At 42.1% G+C, this 17741-nt stretch overlaps 1 protein-coding gene across 1 annotated transcript in view; it reads right to left on the bottom strand.

Moving 5' to 3' along the window:
• The window catches only part of CNNM2 (cyclin and CBS domain divalent metal cation transport mediator 2), a 166246-nt gene that overhangs the window by 17304 nt on the left and 131201 nt on the right, over positions 1-17741 (bottom strand). Inside the window, exons 4-5 of the mRNA XM_026651047.1 lie at positions 5782-5925; positions 1088-1225 (exon numbers count right to left, since the gene is read on the bottom strand). Coding sequence (XP_026506832.1) covers positions 1088-1225; positions 5782-5925 — 282 coding nt within the window. The remainder of the gene's footprint in view (positions 1-1087; positions 1226-5781; positions 5926-17741) is intronic.

Genomic DNA, 17741 nt, shown 5'->3' with positions numbered 1-17741 from the left:
GTAATGTCTGACTTAGTTAGCAATGCTTTCACAGCCAGACTTCGATTTAAATTATAAAATCATTTTACATTTCCTAGACAAGCACAGAAACAGCACCCGCAAATTAAGTCAATAAAAATCTGTCAAGACGGTGTTTGGGAACTCCCATCGAACTTCGTGCACATAAATGAACGAAGTGTTATTTGTTATTAAAGCCGCGTTTTGCTGTTGAACTGTTTCCTTTCACTGGAAGTAGCAATGGTGAAAGGTGCTGATTGAAAGGCTTGTACATGGAAAGCCATTGCCTACACACCAAACAGGTACAGCGTGAGCAATAGCAGGTCAAGCTTCACACACGCTGCTGCTAATGGGTCTTATCTCTGATGCAGAGAGACCAACTCTATGATGAAAAGAAAATCCAGTCGCTGTTGCCTACGCAATCCATGGGCTCTCTGCAAAGACTGCCCAGAGGGGGACCAACCATCATGGTGATTTGGGAAGGCAGACACCTGCCCACTGAAAACTGGACTGAAGCCACCAACTCATGCCCCACAGGCCAACAAGAAATCCATTTTAAAAATACAATCCCACAACCTGTTCAATTTGCATTTAATTTGCAAAGAGAAGTTTTCATTTGGAGTCAAAGCCCCATGGAACAGGTTACACTTTCCCCCTGAAGTCCAGGATCTCTTCCCAGATGAGCCACCAAAGGGGAATTACAGTTAGCAGTCCAGTGAACTGGCCAGTTGGCACAGCGTCCTTATTAGTTTGTTCCCTGAACTCTCCCTAATGGGGTGTACTTGCTAGTCATTAACCTGGCGGACTCTACACATGCAGTGTGGCACTTGCATTCAACCTTACCTTTCAGACCAATTTAAAGTTACTGGTCCACCCCTGGTAAATGTCTCAGAGGGTTCATGCCGACACTGAACACAGGAGAGGAGAGAATTTAAAAAGAAAACACAAAATACACAAAAGTGGCATTATTTGTCACCCCGTTGTCCAGCCTCCCTCCCTGCCAGCACTGCCCACTGGCCTCGCCAGCCTCCACTGACAATCTAGCTCTCAGGCACTTGTGTGATTGCAAGCTGCGATAAGCCGTACTTGCCTGTTGCCAGGAAACGGTGCATTGCCAGGAGGAGCTGTGGTGATATTTTAACCTTCATCTCACTGTCTGTCTGTTTGAAGGCAGAGAAGTCCTGCTTCCTGTCCCGATGGGCTACTTTCTTTTTCGTCTTGTTATCAGCTGGGGAAGGGAGGGTGGGAAAAGGAAGGAAGCAAAGTCTGTTAGAACAGGATCCAATATGAACTGCACTGAATGTAGTTATCTGACGCCTTGTCTACACTACAGGGAAAAGTTGATCTAAGCTATGCAATTTGAGTTACGCAAATAGTATAATTCAAGGTCGACATAGCTTAGATCTACTTACCGCGGGGTCCACACTATGCGACGTCAACGGGAGACGCTTTCCCGTCGACTTCCCTTACTCTTCTCAATCTGGTGGAGTGCAGGAGTTGATGGGAGAGCGATCTGCGGTTGATTTAGTGGGTCTTCACCAGACCCACTAAATCGACCGCCGATGCATTGATCGCCGTGCATCTATCCCCAGGTAAGTGTAGACAAGCCCTAAGACAATCCAAACTGCAACAGACATGTAGAATAACAAACAGGACAGAGAGACCTCCCTACAATATACTCAAAGCCGATTATATGAATGATAAAACTTTAACTGTACTATAGAGCTCATCTTGCATTTGCTCCACAGGTGTGGTCTCAGGCAGCTGCCCAAAATCTCACTGATTTCAATGGGATGAAGTAGTCTTCCTGTGGAATTTGGACTGGAGGACAATGGCCTTGTTATACCTATTGGAAGGTCTTGTTCTCGACAGTTTTACTAATGATAAACAAACAAATCATTTCAGTATCTGCAGCAATCACTTTTGTTCTCCTATGCACATTATAGGAATACCTTGCAAATATTCAGGTTATTTAACCGCAGACTGAGCTATTTAATGTAACTGATAAGCATTAAAGAGCCACCATGGTATGCTACCCCCTGATGGTACAGATCATTATATCTATTTTCTACGTATTATAAAATATTTCACACGCACTATGTTAAAAGGTTGTGAAGTCAAGCACTCAAAAGTAAGTCTTAATTCTAGTATTTCCTATCTGTGCAACTTTCATTTGGCCTCCTTGTCCATATGCATTATGGTACAGTCTTCAGTTACACAATCACATCCATTCTCGGGCTTCTCATCTGGCAGTCTCCTCGGCCAGCCAGTTCTAGTTGTTCCCTTCTAAGCTCCTTATCTGATTTGTTTCTTCCCCTTACCCTGGCCTCCACTCTTAACCCCCTCTCACACTGCTGGGGTCCCAACTGCTCCCAGTCCCAATCTCCCTCTCCTGTCGCCTTAACCCACTTTTTGCCCAGCCAATGCCAGTTCTACCCCTATACCCCAGCTCCTCGCCAGATCTCCCTCTCCCCCCATCCCCACTGGTTCTCAGGCCCAGTCTCTGCCAACCTACTGGTTCCAAGAACCCACACCTCATTTCCTCCCAGCTCCTGTCCCCTTGCCCAGTCATTTCCTGTCCTTTCCCCACCGTGCTTCCAGAGCCACTCTCCCTTTCTCCCAACCCCCTGTGAGTCTCCAGTCTCAGGCTATGTCTACACTACCGCGGTAAGTCGACCTACGGTACGCAACTCCAGCTACGTGAATAACGTAGCTGGAGTCGACGTACCTTAGGTTGAGTTACCGCAGGGTCCACACCACGGAGGGTCAATGGAAGAAACTCTCCCGTCAACTTACTTTACTCTTCTCGTCGGGGGTAGAGTACAGGGGTCAACTGGAGAGCAATCTGCTGTCGATTTGATGGGTCTTCACTAGACCCACTAAATCGACCGCTGGTGGATCGATCTCAGAACCTCAATCCCGGCTGTAGTGTAGACCTGCTATCAGTTTCTTCTCCCACAGTGGCTCCTTTTTCCATTCTACATTCCTCCCCCGAGTCCACCTCTTGTTCCCTGAGCATTTGAAACCGATGTTTCCTTCTCAACACTGCATAGGCTCCTCCATGCTAGCAGGCCTCACTGAGAGCACAGCAGAGACAGACTCCCTGCTCTCAGTTCAGGTGCCCTGACCTGGTACAGTGGCAGCAGCCCAGAACTGCAAATGCCCCAGGCTGAAGCATGACCAAAGCAGATAGAATCTTTGGGAGTCTACTGAGAGTGTGGAGACTGCAATTTTTCAAAGGCTTACAACTTAGCCACATTTGGGCAGATTTTCCTGGGGATGGCAAAAAGCACATCCCTCACATGAAGCCCACCCCTACTGGCAAATTTCATGTCCTTGTCCCAAAGCATGGGGGCACTAGAGTGTTTCAAACAAGAAGCTGCTAGCAATTTTTAATATGGGCAAAATGAGTTTTTGCCTAGCCTTGTTCTTGGAAATTGCTAAGCCATCTTGATTGAAAAAATGAGCCTGATACAGAGACCCAGCAAGGAAAATTTCAGCCCAGTTATAAGTAATTGAAACCAGATGGACGATGGGAAGCGTCAGATAACCTTAATTGTAGGCAGGGCCATGAGTCTTGCCTACAAAACTACATACACAGAGTGATGTTTCCCATACAAGAAGCTTGACTAGAGTTCAGGTTGCACAAGGGTTCATTTCTACCCCTTTACCACATAAACTGTTGGGATTGAAGGATTTCAATCATTTCTACCCCTTTACAACATAATCACTAAACATTAAGGAAACTAGCAGTTAAGGCAACATTAACATCAAACCCCACAAAATTCATATTCTTTACCTCCTACTCACAGTTCATATACCATGCACAAACCACTTGTACTTTCCATCATTACATTGATTTGGAGTGAATACTTCAATACTTTATAATATAAATACAAAATATTGGTAGAATGGATTCTAGTGCTTCATAATGAACCAACAGGTCCCCTGGATGCTTTGTATTAATTTACAGCAAATGGTTTGGGATGGCCACAGCATCCAGGCGCCCAGGAGAGTTCTCTTCTATTTGTATTATACTGCATAAACTTTCAATAGTTAAACTTTCCAAGGAATAACAATTTCACATGGACTTATGTTCATCAGATCTATTTTATCAGCCTACAAAGACCATGAAATACAGGGCCTAATTTTCTGCCCCCTTTCATAGCATTAATAAACTCAACCCCTTTTTCTTTTCAGTATTAAATATAGAATAATCCAAATTATTTCTTTTAATAAAAAAGCAAAAGAGTTATACCAAAAAGCATACACAGTACCTCCCCCCTCTGGGAGCACCCCACTATCCTCAAAGAGGCAGGTACAATACACCAAAGGGAGGATGGTTTTGCAGGGTCAATGAAATCATAAGATCCTACTGTAAAGAATTAAGCCACAATCCTATTGAATGGACAATCGGAAGGGTTGACAGTAATAAAGAGTTCCATCACAGATGGTGTCAGAATTCTAGATGTATTATAACACCACTCTTAAATTGGTGCTTTTCATCAGTAAGTCTCAAAGCACTTTACAAAGGAGATCAGTACCATTATCCCCATTTTACAGGATGGAGAAACTGAGGCACAAAGCGGGGGGGGGGGGGGGGGGGAGGCGCATGACGTGCACAAGGCCACACATCAGGCGAGAGCCGGAAATAGAACCCAGGTCTCCTAAGTCCCAGTCCAGAGCTCTATCCACTAGGCCACACTGCCACCTTATAAAATACACTTAAGGTAAGAATATTATGTCTTTAAGGATTGTCATACAGGAACTTCTGGACACCTGAATACTGGTAAGATACTGACAAACTGAAAGTGGTTTAGAGAATAATATACTATTAGGAAACTGGAGAGATGGACTTAGGAAAGATTCACCTAATATTTACAGAAGGGGAAAGAAACAATCTGAATAGCATAGGGGTATTTCAAATGATTATGTGTATTGCAATCATGCTTATAGGCCCCAATGTGCTAAGCCCCACACAAACACACAGTAAGAGACAGTGCCTGCCCCTACCCAATGTAAAGAACAGTTAAGACAGGTAAAGGACGGGAGAAAAGAAGTACTGTATTTGTAACCCAGTTGTATAGGTTGGAAGTGGGCAGAGGGAGAGATTAGGTAACTGGCCCACAGTGAGATAGGAAGTCTGATGGAGCTGAGAAGGGACCCCAGATTTCGGGGGTCTCAGTCTAGGGCTCTAACCATGACACCTTCCCTTCCTCTCAAAATATATTAACATTAAGGAGGGAAAGGAATTGTATTAAGTGGTGCAAGGAGAAATAATTAGGGGCTGAGTAATCACAGTGCTCTTAAGGAAAGGAAGTCCCTCATCACTACTGTGTCCCTACCAATTCACTGGCAGTGACCAACTCTAAAGAGAAATCATCCAACTTTCCTCTACCAAAGAATGGGAGTGGTACTGAGAGCTCTCAAGGGTGACATGGATATTAATCAAGGAGAATCATGGAGATCTTGAGAGGCGCAATAAGGACACAGAATAGGATTGTTTGAGGTGGGGAAATGATAACTGAACAAAACTGAAGTTTTGCTCACATAAACTGTTGGGATTGAAGGATTCTACAAAAAAGTTGTCCTGCTTCAGCTAGAGAGTCATGCATAGAGGGGGCCATATTGCAGAAATGACAATGATGACAGCCAGCATGTGGACTTGTGTGGAAATTTGACCTTCTAGATCTTAAAGTAAAACAAAATTAGCTAGACCAAGAATAGAGGTTGGAAGAATTCTCTTTGATGTTTAAAGAAAAAGCACAAAATACTTCTACTCACTGTACAAATCAGTTTCATCTAGAATCTCAGACTTGATGATTTCTTCAATCACATCTTCTAACGTGACAATCCCCAGGACTTCATAAAAAGGATCTCCTTCCCCTTCATTGTTGACTCGCTGTACTATTGCCAGATGAGATTTGCCTGCAGGGAGACAGATTAACAATTATGACTTTAGACTCAGAGATTAGAAATGGAATTATGAGCAAAGGATAAAAATAGAGACTCATAAAAAACTGTTTCACACTTTCTAGAACAGAGCAACCATAGTCCAATAGATACTTAAAGGGATACTGTCAGCTAAAAGAAAAAATAAATCAGATTTCCATATGAAAATGCTGTTCCTGTTGCTATCACAAGTTGCATCTAAGATTACCAGAGCTGAACAGTTAGACATATTGAACATTCCTCCCAGTTTGTTTACCTGTGCATTTGTCAGCACTTGGTGTTAAGTCCATTTCAGTGTTTTGTTGATGGTCAGCTATACTTCCTGTCTTGTACACCAGCCCCAGGACATCACACCCCTGCACTGCTTTGCACAGAGCTCCCATACATGCATTTCCTCACACTCTGCAACATTAGCAACAAAGCTGAAATTGAAGTAGCAGCAGGCAGGCATGTGCAAAGGGCAGATGTGGGGGAAGGAGAGGTAGGTCCGATTGTGTTTGGTGGTGGTGGTCTGTCTCTGCCTTCTCCTCCGCCCACCACCAAACAAGAGATTGGCAGGCAAGTAGACAAGCCCATAACATTACAATTTTTTTTTAAAATGTAAGGCATACTATTTAAAGGGAGTTCTTTCAGAAAACAGAGTATTTTGAAATTAGTCCATAAAAAAAATTCAGGTTGCCATCAAAGTACGGTTAATTACAGTGAAGAGGATAAAGCTGAAATGTGACATGCTAGTGGCAATGAAGCTCCCGCCAATGTCATTTCTGGGCTTATTTCAGAGTGCACTAACAACTCTTAAAATCTTCTCTGCCACCTACTGTATCGTTTTGTTTCACAGAACATGATAATGCCATGGACTAAGAATGAAAGAAGCATATTTGGTAGTCAATTTCTATAGCCATCACTGAAACTCACTTAATTGCAAAGCTATGTAGAAAAGTGCCTCAGACTCTAGGATCAAAGAGTTTGCCAAGACACAACCAACCAACCAGACCAGAGCTAAATGCTGAAGCACAGGTATAGTGGTCTCAATGTACATAGTCTATTGTCAACTGGGCAATATTATGTTGCATCCCCTTTGTTGGTCTCTAGCCTGGCATCTAAGCCACCCACTCTGCGATCCATGGAACATAACCAAAATAGTCCAACTTTTGTTTCCTTTGCTTAGACCCCTTTATAGGCAATAATGTCTGGATGTATGAAGATGTGGATTATTAGACTAACAGGCATTCAAACTATTCCAACCCAGGCTCGCTCATGCTCAAAGAATGAAAATATCTTGAACAAATTAGACCAGGGAGGAAAACTTATCAACGACTGATATAAACATTGCATCAGGTCAAGTCAATTCACTTCGGTAAGATTTTCACATCTGCTTTCCCAGGGACCCAACATAAGCAGTTAAAAACAAATTCTTGGTGAATGCTGTCTGTCGAAAGTTAAATTCTTTTGCTATTCCCAGCTTGTAATCATTTAAAAGGAATTTTCCAAAGCAAGGTCTAATATTAGACTCAAAATGAAGTTTCCATTCCACTTAGGCGATATTCTCACCAAACTAACTACTGCATAATCTGATTGTCTTGGAGCTACTCGTTTAGATGCAGATGGACATACTTTAAATACCAGCTCCACAGCACCAGTGAGTCTTATCTTGAAGGGACCTTATTCAAGAGTGAGTTATTAGAATGATGATTTGCAATTTAAAAGATCAACATACTTAGTGAACTGAAAGTCTCACTGATCTCTCTTTACTAGCATTATTTTCTTTGTAGTCCCTGGTGAGATTTCCAGATCTCTCAACCTCTCTCGATTTCTCAGGAGACACCATTTAAAACTAGTGGGCTTTGTTCCCTGACTGAGATAACATTAGCGGATACAGTGCTGTCCAGGCAATAACTCTCTTGATGTTAGCCTGAAGATCTGGAGGTAACATCAAGGCAAGCTCCAGAAGTCAAGACATTTATTTTCAAACTAGAAGGCATCACTCTTTTCAATGAGCTGTTGATATCTATCATCTCCCAGGATGGAGAGAAATGAGCATGCAGTCATTTAGATGTTAATACAACAGAACAATAGTTCTAGAGCTTAATAAATAAAAGAAAGTATGCTTAGCTCTCTACAAGACAGAGGACAACGAGGTCCCTTTCCCAAACAATTCACAATCTTTTGAATTGTTTCAGCTCTAGATTATATAAACACAGCCTTTTACTCCATATCTATTGTCCTTTTCAGAATAAGGAAGAACTGCTTTATCTAATTTTACATTTCAAATAGAAAATAAGAATCATTTACTCAGTGTGGGGTCACGGAGTTAGAGACACATCGCCAAGCCATTTGCCACCACTAAACGTTTCAAAGTGTAGAACATTCTCTATGACAGAATCCACCTCATCTCGGTATCTGTGGCATCCTTGTTATTTTGGTGGAAGACGCTTAATGGGAGAAGGTGAGCTATTCCACCAACCAGCCTGATTTAGGCAACTTTCTTTAAGGTGAACTGTGAAGGATTTTTTTAAAGATGGGGTTGTGCCCTTTTTCACTTCTTTATGATGCAAAACGAAGGTTAGAGGGGTTTTTGGTTTTTTCCAGGTTTATTTTTTGGCTTGTTACCTCAGAAATATTAAGTATGTCAAGACTGCTCTTCTCTGGCTTTGCTGGAGGACTTTTTGGCAGGTCATGTTATTGAGAGAGTCAATCCTTTTGTTGAAGGGATGGGTTGTGGAGAGTAAATCTCTAGCAAATACACACTTTATCTAGAATGTTAGTCAGTCATTGAAGTAAAATAGATGTTAATAAAAATATACACCCTTCTCCCCACATTTTTTATAATTTTATTTTAAAAATAGTTTGACTAAAAGTCCCATCCTGTCTCATCTGGCCGACTTGCACTCTCGACTCCTGTGGTATCGTCATTTCACTGGGTTGCCTAGTCATCAGTCTTTCAGCCTAGACAGCAATTAGCAGGGGAAAAAAGGCTAACAGGGAAACCGTACGCCTTTCAGGCCTTCTTTATACATCATAAAGATGCATTATAAGGCACAGAACCAGGTTTTTCTTCCCTTGCAAGCCACCTTTAACAGACCCTCCAGATTTATTAAGCAGAACCAGGCTCCACCTTTATTAAAAGATTGCCTATATTAAGCAACCAATTTTTGGTCAAATCCTTTAGTGATAATGTAAAAACAGGTTTCACTGCATCTTGTGAAGCTAAAAATAAAATATATACACCCAACAAACAGCTGAATAGTGATGTGAATCACAGAAACCCCTAACCAAACAGACAATCCATAATGATTCATTAGCATTTTAAGTACAAAACGAAATTTAAAAAGAAACTTATAGCAAATATATATAGTGTTCTCTTACCTCACTCAGACACTTCAAATGTGCCTTTTGCCATGATATAGCAGCCCCGCATCTACTACTTCAATCTCTTTTGACCTGCCCACTTTAAGTGGCAGTCCAGTGAGCGGCTGATTCTGTCAATGCTGCTGAATTCCATAAAGACATAGACTGCTTAGGAGAGGTTTGATCTAAGCAGACTACTGGGAGACAGGAACTCCTGAATTCTAACCTCAGCTTTACAGACTCTCTCTGTCTCAGACAAGTAGTTTCACAGCTCTGCCTCAGTTTCTCCACTATAAAATGGCGGTAACAGTAACAACTCACAATCTTGCTCCAAGAGCTAACGTTTGTACTGAACTTTGAAGTTGAAATGTGTTAACTGATAATTAGGTCAAGAAGGAACGGGCTTAATCTGCAGCAAGGGAGATTTAGGTTAGATATTGGGAAACGCTTTCTAACTATAAGCGTAGTTAACTTTTGGAATAGGCTTCCAAGGGAGGCTGTGGAATCCCCAACACTGGAGGTTTTTAAGAACAAGATGGACAAACACTGGTCACAGACGGTTTAGGTTTGTTTGGTCCTGCCTCAGCGTAGTTGGACTGAACTTGATGACTTCACAAAGTTCCTTCCAGCCCTACATTTCTATGATTCTATTTATTCAAATTATCTCTAGGGGTGACAATAGCATCTAAGAGAGAATTTTGTTAAGAGCAAATCCAGTCTAATCCTATTGTTCAAGAATTTGCAATACTTTGCTCTCTAAGTAGCATACCAGCATGGTCAGGATTTTGCTCTCTGTCACAACTTTTGCCTTCAGTATAATAAAAAGTATTTTAAAATCCTGAAGGCCCCTAACTGAAATCTCAGTATGTCAGTGAATGTTCTAGACACAATCTTTGTTCAGTGGAATTAGATGGGAGTGGATTCCTTGAAGTCTTCAAAGGGAAGTATTCCAAAAAGAACGGAAGGGAGATCAGTGTTAGAAATTAGATTTGAAATACAGAACATACCTGGCAATTCCTGGCAATTCCATTTCTGATTTGGGATCTTCATATTTTACATTTGGGAATATAAATGTGTGTTCGGTTTTCAGTACACAAAGATGATATGTGAACAAAAGACTGATCTGGATTGACGTACTACACCCTTGTATGTGACCAAATGCAATAGCAGAATGCCTCCATTAGCCTCAGTGGCACCAGAATGTTCAACAGTACTATGCGGCAGCCGCTATTATACCACCATCACAAACAAAACAACTTTAAAACAAACAGATGTCAGGAAATAATTGAGCCACAAGGGAGAACACCCCCACTTCATTCTGGGGGCTTTTAACTGGGAAGGGATGGACTGAGTACGAGATGTCAAAGGATAAACTCGTGTTATGGGTGGATAACTGGAAACTTCTGTATCTCTGGAAGTGCAGGGTTTGCTAACTTTGCATCTAGAAAGGAGAGTGCTTTATGTAAGTTCCACAGAGCAGAAGATCTGGTTTGGCCATTTTATTAAAGCCTTTTAATTCCGTTTTATTAAAAAATAAGGGACAACGTAAGAATTGCCATACTGAGTCAGAACACCACTCCAACTAATCTAGACTGGCCAAGACAGTAGCCAACCACCAGGTATTTCAAATGAAAGCAACCCATCAATAGACAATTATATAATAGAATGACTATAGGCAGGAAGCTTTTTCCTAATCCTATGCCACAAGTGCTTGATAATTGTTTTAAAGCTTGAGGGTTTGATCTCTTTTAACATCAGATAAGATGTATAAATGAACGGGGAAGATTTTCTAAAGCAGAAATGACAGGCTCCAAACTCTCTTTGACTTTCAGCAGGAGTTTGGTGGCTAACTAGTATTTGTGCCTTTGAAAATCTTTCCTGGCATCTTTATGATATGATGATTTAATCCTTGTTTGAATCCTAAACTCTCATTAATATCTTGTGGCAGTGAATTTCACAGGTTAATTGTGAACTGGGTAAAAGTAATTACTTTAATCAGTTTGAAGTGTGTTGTATAATTTCAAGTGAGTTAAAATGTAGATTCACAGATTCTCTGTCCAGAAGGTAGTATTGTGACCATCTAGTCAAAGGCCATAGCATTTTCCCCAAATAATTCCTGTTTATCTTTACCCATGTATTCAATTACATCCAAGAAAGAATTATTTAAATTGCTTTCTCTACATTACTTTTCGGCTACATGGTGGATGAGCATTAACGCTCTTCTGATTTCTGAAATCTACATCCTTGTTGTTTGCTTTTGCATTTCACCCACTTTGAACAGGGAGACAGAACTATCTGTTGCACTTTCTAATTATTCTTTGTTTCACCATCTGGTTTGCACACTCTAGCAAAACTCTGGATTCAGAACACTGCACGAGAATGTTAAAAGGTTTTTTTTATTTAAACAAATTCAAAGGTTCAATAGATGCGTCTCTTTCCCTCACTCCAATCCTACTCCCCAAAACCAGAACAAAAAACACTTCATAAAATCTAAATTTGGGGATGAAAACTAGTTGCCAGTGACCCTTTAACATCCACAGTAAAATCACCCACAATATGTAAAGAAATGACTGAGAATCAGATTGCTAGCACAAGGCAGATAATGATTCTTAGTATTTTATTACATACAGCATTACAGCTTCAAAATCCTGTACAAATACTGACTAGACAAACACGTCAGCTCTTTCCTCATATTCAAAATGCCATATTACAATAACTTCCTACTATTAACACACACACCCCCCCCCTACAATCAGATCTTTCCGATCTAGTGGGATAACACCAAGACAGGTAAAAATGAAGCTGAGTTTCAGGAAAACACTTCCCAACCGTGAGTTGTATTAGTAGCGGAATTGTTTCCCAAGGGAAGTGGTGAAAGTTCAGTTGCTTGGGACTTTTAGAACTAGACTGGACAAAGCCATAGATTAAAAAGTATCCTGTATCTATCAAAAAATCCTGTATTGGCTCTAAGCAGATGGAATAGAATGGATGACTTCTAATATTCTTTCATTCAGTGCGTGCACACACTCCAACTCAACTGCTGTAGTCTACAATTCAATTTGCTTTTGTATGAAGCTGGTATCCCTGGTGAGGAGGCATTCTGCCAGCCACCCTTGAAGTAAAAACATTGTTAGAGGCAGCTGCCACCTGCTGCAGTTTAAAAGGTAACTTAGCAAGCATGTCTCAGACAAAAAAAAGGGGCCATGGCCTCACCCATAAAGTAATGTGCAAGTCGGCAAAATCTACAGGGGAAGGACAAAGGTCATTCAGAAACCGAGCCCTGCTGTCAGAAATGGAGTCTTAAGGAGGGATCCAGAGAAAAAAGAGAACGCTTGGGAGTCTCAAGATCAGAAAACTCTACCACACATAGGGGACAGTGTCAGTGAAGGTCCAAAGCCAAGATTAATCAGGGAACACTAAGGACATCCCTGCATGAAAAATGATCCTTTGTTTGGCCCATATGTACCACTGTTGGCCACTGGTCAGTCAGGCCACCTTTAACTCATCAAATAGCTTGGGCTGACTGTGATTCTAAGACTGATTAGTAGCCCCAGTTTCAAAGCTTGATCAACTGAATGGGTTACAGTCAACACTGGCCAGCCCAGCTGACATCTATCCGGTGAACTGGTACAGCTGCATCTCAAAGTTGGGCCCCAATATCTTAGAGAATGTATCCACCGGGTCATGCTGTAAGAGAGAATGAGATTGGAAACAACCCAGAACAAGGCTCAAAGAGCACGTTACCTGAAAAGCAAAATATTCTATACAAACTGTGCGGAGCGAACTTGGCAAGATTGCTGAAAGGGAGGGACACTTTTCTATGGGGGCACAGGAAGTTATCAGAGCACTGACTGGTTCAACACAGGGACAGGTTGGGAATTTAAAACACCAGGGAAATACTTCAGAAGAATTAAGCAAACTAAAGCAGAGAGAAGGGGTGGCAATTTTAATAAGGGAAAATATTGAGTCTGGAGAGAGACCTATCAGTATTTTGGCTAACTCAAAAGAAAAAAATTCAGATAAAATTTAACGACAAAAACATAAGGCATTACGGTCATTCTTGGTCATAGTTCATCCAGGACAATTTAAGGGACACTGAAGTATTATTTAGACTATTCTGACTCTCCCCCCTCTGCCCCCCAATTCCCCCAATTTCCCATGGTAAAGTGGATCTTTTTGAAAGACTCCTAAAACAGACTTCATTTCCATACAGATTTGCCCCTTTACTAGTCAGTAAATAAAAATGTATTTGTCCCTTGGTGTCTAATGAAGCTCTAAAAACACCATGCTAATTTTATTATTTCCTTGTTTATGCAAGACAATCCTCACTGATGGTCGAGTAGCAGCCATTAACGAGCAGAGATGTAGCCAGCAGGGGGAGCACAAAACATTAGGTTTTGCTAAGCTAAAACAAAGGTGCTGTAGGTATTCTCTGGATAAAAGATTTCATTCTCCAGGGCTGACACTTTTCAAGGGAGACACCACAGGGAAGCTGGGTGGGGGAGGGAAGGAAGGGAGACAATTTTCTGAGAGCAGGGCCTTTTTCCTGCACTCAGGCAAAGATCCTCTGGGAAGCATCCACTGACTCCTTGGAGCACTGGATGTTCTTCAGGAGTCGCCTTTCAGTGTCCCCCTCTTTATCACTGTTTTGCCCCTATGGCCTGCTCCTCCATTGCCCCTTTTTGGTTCCCTGTAATTGCTGATTTCTGGAGTTTGTGGCAGCTCCCTCACCTCAGGCCTTTCATTGCTTTTGGGCTCCTCCCACTGAGCCCAGATATCACATAGTTCTGGTGAAGGTACCATGCTAAGCCCAATTTGAAAAAATAAAAGCAAAGAGGTCAGGAGATGTTTCTGAGAAACAAAAATCAAAGCCTGTAATGCTGAAGAATTCTAACTGCCTACATACTGAGGTAGCTCATATGTCAAACTGAAGAAAGCAAGCATTCTGCTGCTATTTAAAAGCCAACATCACAGCATAACCTACATTTAATCCTACTTGGCCCACTTCCTAGGGTAAGTACAATTTAATTTGGGGCGCTTCTAGATCCCAGCATCCACAATGCCACTGGATTTTAAATCCCTGTAAAGGTAAAGTACTAGAGGCAGCACCAGAAACATGTTTAGACTTTAGGAAGAGGTTAACTGAGGACATTGTGCTTATATAAGGATGTAAATAGTGCTGAAAGCAATGTATCAACTCAAAAGAAAGGCCAGCCAGCCTCTCTGGAGAGAGGGTGGTGGAGATGGTGAAGGGAAATGGGGGTTGGGTATATTTCCTTTTTATTACCTTCTCTTGCATTTTACTTTTTGTCCATTAAGCACGTTCATTTTTAAAAATAACTTTTAACATAAGTGCCTTTGCGTTCCTAAGATCTTAGATCATTAGCATTCAGTTTTAATGATTTAATCGACTTTTCGCCATTTACGTTGTTCACGTTTTGCAATTAGGCTGACAATGAAAACAGATCCCATCAGCTACACCTTCAGATATTCCTGCACTACCATAAGGCTGCATCATTTCAGTTGCAGACTCTGCGGGGGAATGTTTAATTCTAAAAAAAACTACTCACTGAATTTTTTAAAGTGACAAATAAATCCTTATCTTAAATATTGGTTTTTTTTCCCCAAATATTGGGAGAGGTCCCTGCTTTTGTATTTTTAGGGTGTGGAAGAGAAGGTTTGGCTTGCACATGCACGTAAGAGAGCATCCAGAAAGTCCATAGGGGGAAGGGCCAGAAAAAAAGTTCCCCATATTTAAACAGCCCTAAACGTTGTCTCAAAGATACTCACTGAAATGTGTTCTGTCCTGTATTTAAAAGTCACAAGGAGCTGTCAAGAGTTTGTTTATTCAATAATTGGAAGTGTTCTGTTAAAGTCTGTTATAAAATCGGTTTCTTTTGGGCAGAAGTTAGCCACCACATAATAATTGGATTCTAAAAACGGAAACCTGACAATTGGCTCGGAGATTGTGATTCAGACATTAGATAATGATTTGGTTTCAGTATTAATATATTTAACCAGCTTTAAAGTCACAGATTTGACTGACTTTGTACAATTATTTCATCAGGAATTATAATCCAACAGCCACCTTCTTAGAATCATTTTTACTATTTATAAGGATTGATTATTTTTCATATTAATTTGATGATTCAATGCATTTGATGATTGAATTCTAATCCCATGTTGAGACTAATTTGTTGGTTTGACCCTGATTTGTGTTTAGTTTAGTTTGAATAACAACTTAGCTTTGATTATATGTTTTCTTGATTTTTAAAAGTTATAATAAAGTTTATTAGAAGATACTGGGTCATGCTTCTTTCAATGAGCAACATGGGTCCAGAACCTTTGAGGACCATGGTGGACGCTATCCAGTCAATATAAAAGCCTGATCAGCTCCTCTAATTCGTCTTTGACTCTCAAAAGGTCCTGATCCTACTGCCATTCACTGACGTGAACAGCAACGCTTACTCACATTAGTGGGAACAGGACCAGACCTTTAAGCCTAAGCTCACAGAAACAAACATTGGGCCACTTTTGCTGAGTGTGTGAAGCTGTACTCCTGCACATGCACAGCATTGGTCCTCAGGGGATTCTAGCCCACAGCAAGGACTGAGTGTTACCCACTAGTTGGATCCAGAAGATGACTGTCCTTGGTTGGCTTCTACTATATGAATCTACTCAGCGTAGTCTCCTAGATGTGAGTACTAGAGCAGGTTGCTTGGGAAGGTACGTCTGTATGCGACTGGACAGTATCATGGCGTAACGTCGGCTAGAAGCTGGGTATTGGTATATAGGCAACCAGCAAAACGTTCAGCTCTCAGGGATACTAAAAGCAGAGAGAGACAAAAAAAAAATCAAAGGTCTGGGATAAGAATAAGCTTCGGACAATTTGTCTCCAACTGAAAAATAGCAATATGGTGTATGGAGGAATTACAGTCTGAGTTCTACTCCTGTCCCAAACTCCCCAGTGTTAGCCTAAGGCCTGGTCTACACTACGACTTTAATTCGGATTTAGCTGCGTTAATCCGAATTAACCCTTCACCCGTCCACACTACAGAGCCAGTTAATTCGAATTAAAGGGCCCTTTAAATCGATTTCTGTACTCCACCTCGACGAACGGAGTAACGTCAAAATCGATTTTGTTAATCCGAATTAGGGTTAGTGTGGCCACAAATCGATGGTATTGGCCTCCGGGAGCTATCCCACAGTGCACCACTGACCGCTCTGGACAGCAATCTGAACTCGCATGCACTGGCCAGGTAGACAGGAAAAGACCCAGGAAAATTTGAATTGCATTTCCTGTTTGCTCAGCGTGGAGAGCACAGGTGACCACAGATACCACAGATACCTCAGCTCATCAGCACAGGTAACCATGCAGGCTGATAATCGAAAAAGAGCACCAGCATGGACCACACGGGAGGTACTGGATCTGATCGCTGTATGGGGTGAGGATTCAGTGCTAGCAGAACTTCGTTCAAAGAGACGAAATGCCAAAACTTTTGAAAAAATCTCCAAGGGCATGATGGAGAGAGGCCACAATAGGGACTCAGATCAGTGCCGCGTGAAAGTGAAGGAGCTCAGACAAGCCTATCAAAAAACAAAGGAGGCAAACGGTCGCTCCGGGTCAGAGCCGCGGACATGCCGCTTCTACGCAGAGCTGAATGCAATTCTAGGGGGGGCCGCCACCACTACCCCACCTGTGATCGTGCAAACCGGGTCTGGGATAGTCTCTACACCTGAGGATTCTGCGGATGGGGAAGAGGAGGAGGAGGAGGAGGAGGAGGAGGAAGATCAGGATCTTGCAGAGAGCACCCAGCACTCCGTTCTCCCCAACAGCCAGGAGCTTTTTCTCAGCCTGACTGAAGTACCCTCCCAAGCCTCCCAAGCCAGTAGCCAAGACCATGACCCCATGGAAGGGACCTCAGGTGAGTTTACCTTTTAAAATATAAAACATGGTTTAAAAGCAAGGTTTTTTAATGATTATTTTGCCCTGAGGACTTGGGATGCATTCGCAGCCAGTACAGCTACTGGAAAAGTCTGTTAACGTGTCTGGGGATGGAGCGGAAATCCTCCAGGGACATCTCCATGAAGCTCTCCTGGAGGTACTCCAAAAGCCTTGCCACAAGGTTTCTGGGCAGTGCCGCTTTATTCCGTCCTCCATGGTAGGACACTTGTCCACGCCATGCTTGCAGCAAGTAATCTGGTATCATTGCCTGACAAAGCCTGGCAGCGTATGGTCCCGGTGTTTGCTGGCATTCAAGCAACATCCGTTCTTTATCTCGCTGTGTAATCCTCAGGAGAGTGATATCGCTCATGGTAACCTGCTTGAAATACGGGAACTTAATTAAGGGGACAGAGGTGGCCGTTCCTACTGGGCTGTTTGCCTATGGCTGATAAGAAATCCTTCCCTGCAGTTAGCCAAGCGCAGGGGCGGGGGGGGGGGG

Source organism: Terrapene carolina, unplaced genomic scaffold (assembly GCF_002925995.2).
Source record: "Terrapene carolina triunguis isolate 2854851 unplaced genomic scaffold, T_m_triunguis-2.0 Scaffold95, whole genome shotgun sequence".
In the NCBI taxonomy this organism is placed as follows: Eukaryota; Metazoa; Chordata; order Testudines; family Emydidae; genus Terrapene; species Terrapene triunguis.
This window is presented reverse-complemented; position numbering and strand designations above follow the sequence as displayed.